The sequence below is a fragment of the Rhea americana genome, unplaced genomic scaffold (genome assembly GCF_003343005.1).
Source record: "Rhea americana isolate MKP2758 unplaced genomic scaffold, rheAme1 scaffold_136, whole genome shotgun sequence".
Classification (NCBI taxonomy): Eukaryota; Metazoa; Chordata; class Aves; order Rheiformes; family Rheidae; genus Rhea; species Rhea americana.
In genome coordinates, this window is record NW_028185439.1 from 2506695 (window position 1) to 2515768 (window position 9074).

The 9074-nt window shown below is 63.7% G+C and overlaps 1 protein-coding gene across 1 annotated transcript; it reads left to right on the forward strand.

Moving 5' to 3' along the window:
* Nucleotides 1-3518: 3518 nt before the first annotated feature.
* On the forward strand, nt 3519-8398 carry B4GALT2 (beta-1,4-galactosyltransferase 2). The gene is made up of 6 exons (XM_085298228.1): nt 3519-3986; nt 4392-4627; nt 4721-4911; nt 5189-5311; nt 7034-7138; nt 7355-8398. The coding sequence occupies exons 1-6, from the start codon at nt 3671-3673 to the stop codon at nt 7503-7505; spliced, it is 1122 nt and encodes a 373-aa protein (XP_085154354.1). The 5' UTR covers nt 3519-3670; the 3' UTR covers nt 7506-8398.
* Nucleotides 8399-9074: the final 676 nt, after the last annotated feature.

The following is a 9074-nucleotide window of genomic DNA, read 5'->3' on the forward strand; positions in this document are numbered from 1 at the left end:
GTCGAGGCGGCAGCGCCGCGGCCGCGTGCGCCAGGTGAGCGGGGCGGCGCGGTGGGTCTCGCCGGGAGCGCCGCCCCGGTCGGTAGCGCGCCGCGGGGCGTCCTTTAAAACTCGGCTCCGAGAGCCTCCCGCGGCCCCTTCCAGGATCTACTTTGTTCTCGGTCTATTTCTGCTTTTCCAGGAAGCGTCTGTGTTTCCGGCGTCGAGGACTGGAGGATTCGGAGGAGGGGGGTTGGTGTTCCCAGACGTGCCGGCTCCCTCCGCTCCGGAGGCGTCCCCGCGGCCGCCCCGGGCGGCTCCCGCCCAGCGCAGAGCCCTCCGGCGGGATGAGCCGCCGGCGGGAGGGGGCTCGAGCCGCCCTGGGCCGTCGGGTCGGCACGGCCAGGCCGCAGCGCACCGCCGCCCGCCTCGGCTTCGCTGCTCGGCCGCTCGCCGCCCGAGCGGTGGAGGCCTCGCGGTGGGGGTTGCGTCACGTTGAGCAGCCCCCGTGGACCTGCCCGCTGTGAACTGTGCTGGCGTTTTTCTGACTGTTCGTCCTGCGGCCGTGGTTTAATTGAGTGCTTCTGCTTTTGTTGGCGTTGAGGCTGCCTCCAGCTCTCGCGGCCTCCTTAGCGGAGAGCGGAGGCCTTTCCACGACGGCATGCGGAAGGCTGTGCTCGGATGCGATAGTTCCACAACCGTTAGGTACACGTTTGAGAAACTAGGGTGACAGGAGAAAGCAGGCTGTTGGCCACGCTGCGGGCTGAGGAACAGCACATGGGTGCCCTCCTGCCCATCACGCTTCGTGATGCTGTCTACCCACACAGGCAGCGTGGGCTGCACCGGTAAAAGAGAGGCTTGGTCCCTAAAACCCGCTTCCTCCCTTGGGCGTGCTCCTGGCTGGTCCCCGCTGCCTGTCCCTACGTGTCTGGCTGCTGGGACAGCATGGCTTTGCGTGCCGCGTGGCACTGGGTTCGGCTGGCCTCATGCAAAGGCTGTGGTTTGGAGAGGGTTTCCGGCAGTGGGGACAGGCTGGTCCCCGTGTCGAGGGCTCTGCTCCATGGTGCAGCGCGGTGACCACGGGATGGCCCAGGAGGACATAGCTGGCTTGGCCTCCGTTGTGCCCCATGCGCAGAAGGTCTTTTCTAGAAAACATCTGGTGCTTGGGAAAGGTCCTGGCCTGCGTGTGAAGGGGGAACCTGCCCACAGAGCCCAAATCTGTCCTGTGCAGCCCGCAGCCATGAGAGGGAGCAGAGCGGTTGTGGGTCAGGCCCAGAGCCTTTTCCAGCTCCTCTCTGCTTCCTCACGTGCTGGCCGTGGGCTCCTAGCAGCATCCAGCAGGCAGAGATCAGCCTGGGATCAGGCTGCATTTGGGGCAGAGCTTGCTGCAGGAGAGGCAAAGCAGAAACCTGGGGAAACCCAGGGCTGCAGGTGGCTGACACGAGAAGAGGGCAGCTGAGGGCCTGCTGCCGTGTGTGGCTTGGGGAAAGCACCTGGGACCAGGGCAGTGTCCGGGGTGGTGTGTGTCGGTGCTGGGAACGGGGCTTGCACCTGTGTTGGTAGGGCCTGGCAGCCCGGATGGTGCTGGGGGCTTGCTTGCGCGCACGGAGTGAGCCAGGGAAGGGCAGGGGCTGCACCAGGGCAGATCCCAGCCCTCGGGCACCTTGTGTGCTCCTCTGCACGCGAGGCTGCGCCGCCTTTCCCAGCGGGAAGCCCCCGGTCCACGCGCAGGAGGGCTGGCTGCGTGGCTGGGTGGGAGGCCCCACTCTGCGCCTCGGCTTCGCGCCTCGGCTCTGCTCCTGCCACCCGAGCTCCGCTCGTCGCCTCGCGCTGCCGTCGTGACGGGCTCTGTGCCGTGCTGCTCCCCGGGAGGCCCCAGCAGCCGGGCTTGGCAGCAGCCCGCAGGCTGGCCCTGAGGCTCTGGGCTGGTTGCCAGCACCCTCGGGTCCTAATTGTGCTCCTGCTGGGGGGTGCCAGCCGTGCTGCAGCTTCCTGCTGCCGGGGCTCTCCCGAGGGGCCCTGCTGTGGCAGTGCCCCATCCCCGTGTCCCCCAGGCACTGCTAAGCCATGCGCCTGTCCCTTGCGGTTACCCCTGCCTCGTCCTAGGAGAGGCTGAGGGTGGCGAGCGGCGCTGGGGTCCACCGTGCGCGGAGCGGTCGAGCGTCCCCCTCCTGCGGGTCTGCCCCGGCGGTGGCCGGGCTGGAGAGCCGGCAAGGGCAGGACGGTCTGGCGCGGCCTGGGCTCTCCGTCACTCTCCGTCCGCGTTTCCGGCAGCTGGCTCTGGCCTGGCTCCAGGTGCCATGTGTGAGATAAGGGGACCCGGCTCGCGGCAGCTCCCTGGGGCCCGGCGCCCTGGGGGGCGCTGCCAGCGGGAGCAGGAGCGGGGCGGATCCGAGCCGCGGGCCGTAAGTGGGGCTCCCTGAGGCGCGGCGGGACCCCTCGGCCGCTGCCCTCGCCGGCTCTGCCGGGACGCGCTCCCTTTTGGCGCGGCGGCCGCCTCGCAGCTGCTCGCTCCTCTCAGCGCTCTGACAGCCGCCGGGCGCCTCTTCCAGGAGAGCCCCCGCCAGCGTGGCAGTCGCTGCCGGGAGCAGGGAGCAGGGAAAAGCAGCGCCTCGGGAAAGGGCGCCCTTGCGACACCCCTGACGGACCGTGTTCTGAGCGTGGCCCTCTCCGAGGTCCCCATCTCACACGGGGGGACCGCAGCCTTGCTGAAAGCGGGGAAGCCCCGGGGTGGGGAGCTGCTGTGGCTGCGAGGGGCAGGAGGGTGGTTGTGCTGCCTGGCACAGGGCTGGCCCTGCGCCACTTGCCCCGAAGTCTCTCCTGCCTTTTTCGTGCTGGAGGAGCCAGGCCGAGCTGTGTGCAGGGGGGCTTCGCTGCAGGCTAAGTTGGGGATGAAATTCAGCCCTGAGAGGCTTGAATCTTTCTTAGATCGGGTGAAATATGATGGTTTGTATGAGGTGCTCTTAAGGGAGACGTTAAGGCACCCCAGACAGACAGCATGGTGCTAGTAAATGCCTTCGGTGTGGGAAACGCAATAAACTAGCAGCACTGTAAAGCGTGGGGCACCTGGTGCCGTACAGGCTCAGGGCTCTACTTGCGGATGTGGTGCCCCTTGTGCCAGGGCCCATGCACGTGCCCGCCCTGCACCCAGCTGCCTGTGCATGGCCAAAGGAGCCTTCCCTGGGAGCTGCCACGGGACAGGGCTCGTCACGCTGGTGGGGAGCAGATGGGTGCTGTGGGTATGCTAACGCGAGGAGGGCAGGGTGGGCATGGGTAGGAGGAATTGTGGGTGCAGAGGGGTCTGATCTCCTGGACTGGAAGGAGCAGTCTGTCACTGCTGGGTTTGTTGCAGAGACCCTGCAACCATCTGTAGCTCACTTTTGGTACCTGGTGCTTCTGTGTGTTTGTTGCTGTGCTTTCAGAGCGGGGGGCTGGAGTGCAGCATCCCCATGGGGTGCTGTCTGTACATAAAGACTGGTGAGCCCATCACCTCCGCATCAAGCCTGAACTGCTCAGGTTGCCCTGCATCATTGGGGCTGGGACTGGGTGGCACAACAGGTGCCGAGTGGGCAGAGTGAGGATGTGGCTGGTTGTGTCCTGAGTGTGGGGTATCTTGGCAGGATCGTGACCGTGGCTGGAGCCGCCCCCCTGCCCTGCTAAGCGCACATGTCTGCCTGCCCATGCCCAGAAGATGACCAGGCTGCTCTTGGGGGTGACCCTGGAAAGGATTTGCAAGGCTGTGCTGCTGCTCTGCCTGCTTCACTTCGTCATCATCATGATCCTCTACTTTGATGTCTACGCGCAGCACCTGGACTTCTTCAGCCGCTTCAACGCTAGGAACGCCTCGCGTGCTCACCCCTTCTCCAACTCTTCCCGGCCCAACAGCACTGCCCCCAGCTACGGGCCTGCTGGGGCTGAGCCCCCATCTCCCAGCGCCAAGCCCAACACCAACCAGTCCGTCACGGAGAAGCCCTTACAGCCCTGCCAGGAGATGCCTCCTGGCTTAGGTGAGATGTGCAGAGCAAGAGTGGGGGACTTGGGCTCTGGCTTTGAGCATGGGGCTGCGTTGGGTGCTGGTGTGTGTCCCATTCCCCCTTCAGCATAGCCTTCTTGGTGGTTCTGGGGGTTAAGCAGTGCAGGGACTATTGGAGAAAACCAGGCCTGGAACGGGTAGCAGGATACCGGGTTTCTTCGGGTTTTGTTTGTGATTCGCCCAGGCTCTCTGCCTCTATCTGGGAAGGGTGCTGAGTGTCCCCCATTCTCAGCAGTGCTGGTGCCTCTTGCAGGATTGCAGATTGCTTTGCCAGCCTGGCTGAGAGGGTGGGTGTCCAGGACTGCAGTCATGGCGCAGATGGCTGTGGTCCCCAGCTGTATCCTGTGCTGTTGGCATCACCCTGCTCTGGCTTTTGCAGTTGGGCGGCTGCTCATCGAGTTCAGCTCCCCCATGACAATGGAGCGGGTGCAGCGGGAGAACCCCGATGTGCGCCAAGGTGGCAAGTACACCCCCCAGGACTGCCTGCCCCGGCAGAAAGTGGCCATCCTCATCCCCTTCCGGCACCGCGAGCACCATCTCAAGTACTGGCTGCACTACCTGCACCCCATCCTACGCCGGCAGAAGGTGGCTTATGGCATCTACATCGTCAATCAGGTGAGCGGAGAGGGACGACAGAGCTAGCGGGGTTGGGACAGGCATGCAGGCGTTGCTCAATTCGGTGGCCACATGCTCTGCTCTGCTCTGCAGTATGGTGAGGACACCTTCAACCGGGCTAAGCTGCTCAATGTGGGGTTCCTGGAGGCGCTCAAGGATGATGAGGAGTACGACTGCTTCATCTTCAGTGATGTAGACCTCATCCCCATGGATGACCGCAACCTGTATCGCTGCTACGAGCAGCCACGGCACTTTGCTGTCGGCATGGACAAGTTTGGGTTCAGGTTGGTGCCTGTGTGGCTGCAGCATTATCCAGCTCCCCAGGCAGAGCTGGGATGGCCTTGCAGGGCTAAAATGGGCTACCCACTGCTTGTTGCCTGGGGCAAGAGTGAGGGGCAATGGCTCAAAGTGTGACATGGGATGGCAGAGCACACAGAGTCCTGGGTGGGAGAGTCTGCAGGGAAGGGCTGGTGCTTGTCCCTGGGGTGCAAATCCCCCCTTGAAGCTGGCCCTATTCCCAACCTGCTCCTGGGGGCTGATCTATTTTCTCTCACCCTTCAGGTTGCCTTATGCTGGCTACTTCGGAGGTGTCTCTGGGCTGAGCAAGTCCCAGTTCCTGAAGATCAACGGCTTTCCCAACGAGTACTGGGGCTGGGGGGGAGAGGATGATGACATCTTTAACCGGTGGGTGCCAGTCCCCTTGCCAGCTATTGGCTCAGGACCTGTAGGAGGGGTATTGGGGGTGTGCTGGGATGCTCTGCTCTGCTCCCTGCTGAGCTCTGGCAGGCACTGACACCAACCCTAGAGCTGCTAGGATTTCAGGGGGTGTGGTGGATCCCTGGCATGCAGCGGGGGGAGGTTGCTTTCCCTCAGCTGGGGGGGATGCACCAGCTGTTGGGGAGCTGTGCAGTCAAAGCTAGCACGGCTGGTGACCATCACACTTGTGCCATGGATCAATCCAGCCTGCCTGAAGGTATCAGAGAGCGGGGGGGCTCTATGCGTTCCTTGTGGGGCAGCTTGCACAGCGCAGTTCAAGCCCAGTCTCCTCCTGCTACTCTTTGGGGGCAGGATGCTGTTATTTCAAGGTAGGCTGAGCTGTGTGAACAGGAAGGTCTGTGGACTCTGTTCTACTCTGGGATCTGTATGAAAACTTGGAAGTAGCTACGTAGTGGCCTCAGCGCTGAAACAGGCATTTCTTCTGGCAACCAGTAGGCTGCAGCAGATCTGCATGCAGATCTGTCTCTGTGGCTCTCTCCCAGTGCGCACACACTGCGTTCAGTGCAGGAGCTGGAGAGCTTTATTTCCAGTGCACATCATTTATACTGGCCGGCTGTGCTGGCTGCAGAGCGGTGTGTGGCTCGTGGTGCACAAAGGGCCTTTAAGGCTTGGATGAACTAAAAGCCTCTTGCAGGTTGTGTGTGTGCAGGCCAAGAGCTTGTGGTTTCTACCCAGAGGTAACTGCTGCAATGAGATGGTCCCAGGGGCAATCTGGTGAAGGAGGATGCAGTGTGCCAGGCTCTCAGAGAGATTTTGAGAGCCCTCAAAATGTAAGGAGGGCTGTGAGGGGGCCTGCATTGCCACCCAGCTGCCTGGTACCCAGCTGCTCTTCAGCTCACTCGCTTGTTGAGCCCAAGGGTGTCATGTTGCTGGGACCAGGAGGGGTTTCTGTTCATAAGCTGGGAGCTCTCCTGCTTTTCTGTTCCCACTCAGCCTCTCAACTTTGAATGAACTATTCTGCAAGAAGGAGATCTTTCCCCACCTGCTGGCTGTTCAGACAGAAAAAGCAACTGAGGCCAGAGCTGTGCTGCACAAAGGGCACCGGCATTTGGAGAATGTAAACAGCAATGGCCGCAGAGCTGTGGAGGCATAGTGGTGTTTGCTTAGCGCAGGCCAAACAGTGACGTGTCTGCAGAGCTGGAGGTCGCCGGGAGCGAGCAGCGGTTCCTGCGCTCTCTGCCGCGCAGCGGGCAGCACCCCCAGCTTTGGCGCTGCCCCAGCTGCGGCCTGGCTTTGCTCAGCTAGCTCTGGCTAGCACAGAGCAGGCTTAGAGTGCACACTTGTTTTTCATTTAGCTAGGGGCAGGTTTGTTTTTAATGGGGGAAGAGTGCATGTTGTATAAAAACCACATGTGCAGCTGTGCATTGGAGCATGCTTGGGGGGCAGCAGGTGAGGGGGCTGCAGCAGGGCCCCCTGTGGACATGAGTTTTGGGTGCCCCAGCAGCCCATCCTGCCCTGTGCCAGCCCCCCAGCTCTGCTCACAGCACGGGGTGCTTGGCCAGGCTCCGGCGGTCCTCGGGATGGTGCGTGGGAGACAAGGGCTGTCCCTAGATGTCTCTGGGCCAAGGACGTTTGCCACCCTTGTGCCCATGGATGCACACTGACCTCCTCCTCTGCTTCTGGCCCCAGGATCTCCCTGAATGGCATGAAGGTGTCGAGGCCCGACATCCGCATCGGAAGGTACCGCATGATCAAGCATGAACGCGACAAACACAATGAGCCCAACCCGCAGAGGTGAGCTGGAGGGGCTGGGGGGAGCCAGGACACCTGGGCTCTCTTTCATGGGCAGTTGGCTGTGCTGCCTATGGTCAGCTGCCCCCATGCTGCACGGTCAGGGCTCTCTGCTCTGCTCACACACGCTGAGGTCCTGCTGTGGACGCACTAGCGTCATCGGACCCACAGCAGGCACCCTATCTAGTTCCTGCCTCATCTCGCTGCTGTTTTTGTCAGATTCACCAAGATCCAGAACACCAAAATGACCATGAAGCGGGATGGGATCAGCTCGCTGCAGTACCGGGTGGTGGAGGTCTCACGCCAGCCCCTGTACACCAACATCACGGTGGAGATCGGCAAGCCACCCCCACGCCTGGCCCGGGGCTAGCGCTTGCCCTTGCGTGCAGAGCTGCGTGGAGCCGACCTTCAGGCCCCCGGGCCCGGAGCGGGACCCTGCCCTGTGGCCGGCGGCTCTGTGCCTGGGCTGGCTGGACACTGTGGATTTTGCCCCAGCCCAAGAGCAAAGACTGGATGGGGATGTTTTTTTGCCTACTCTGCTGCCTTTTGGAGATGGCTGCGCCCAGCCCACCCCTTGGTACTGAGGATTTTGCCCTCCTTTTTTCCCCCTCCCTGTCCCTCCAAGTGTGTTTCCAAGACCCCCACCCCATCCTCCCTGTGTTGGCTGAGGAGCCTGTCTGCCCCATGTGTGGCTCCGGGCACAGAGCGATGAGGTAGCCCCCGCCCTGGCAAGGAGCCCCCTGCTCCCGTCGGCCCCTGCACCACCCCAGGGAGGCAGGACGAGATCCTGGCTGCTCCTGGGCAGCTGAGTGCCCCGCTCGGGGTCCCAGCAGGCGCTGTGAGAAGTGGGGTGCAGGCTTCCCCCTTCTCCTCGCCGGAGACACCGCTGCCCTGGCCGGCGGTGGGAGCAGCCCCAGGCCCCCCAGCAGGCAGGTACTGCGGTGACGGTGCCACCCCCGGCCCGGCACCGCCCCTGCTGCTCCGCACGCCGCCGCGGCTCGCTGTCTTCCTCTGCTTTAGTCTGGTGCTCAGAGCTAGGGCCGCACCTCAGCTCTGCCAAACAGAGACCTCCGGCTAGCAAATGCCCCTCTCCGTGCCTCAGTTTCCCCGGGGCTGGGGGTGGTGGCCCTGGCCCCCCTGCCCCAGGGCAGATGCTGCTTGCGCGCGCCTGCGGGGAGGCCCCTGCCTCGTCGGGCTGCGGCCGCCCCCGCGCCCCTCCGCGGGGACACCTTCAACCCCCAGCACCATCCCAGCTCCGCGGGGCGGGCCCCCGGCTCCTTCCAGCGGCCACTCTCCGGACCGCTCCTGGGGCCGGGCAGGAGGACGGGGCCGCGGGGCGGCCGGCCGGGCCCCCGGCAGCCCCCGAAGCAGGGCGGGAGCAGCCGGCGCCTCGGGGCGGGGGGCAGCGGGCCGGGGCCGGGGGCGCCCGTGACTTTTGTACATTTGAATGTCTGACCCTTTTTTTGAGCGTACGTTGAATGCAGCGTTCGGTCGTAGAGACCAGGGTTTTTGTATTTAATAAAAGTTTCAAAAGTTCGGAGGGCTCCCTTGGGGGGAAGGGCCCTTGGTTTGCCTCACGTGGGGCCGGGGCAGCCCTAGCCTGTGCGTGTGCCACCCTGCCGTGGGCCTGCCCCACACCTGCCCTGTGTGCTCTCCATGTGGGCCCTATGCCTGCCCCACGCCTGCCCCGTGCAATCTCTGTTTGGCTCCCCTGCCTGCCCCACACCTGCCTTGTGTGCTCTCCATGTGGGCCCTGTGCCTGCCCCATGCGAGCCCTCTGTGCTCTCCATGTGGACCCTATGCCTTCCCTATAGCTGCCCCACAGCGGTTCCGGCCGACGCGGCCCCTTTAAGGAGCGGGGCGGAGCGTCGCCATGGAGACGGGGGAGTTTACGGCGGCCGCGCGGGCCAGCCGCGCCCGGCCTGCGCGGGTCCGTGGG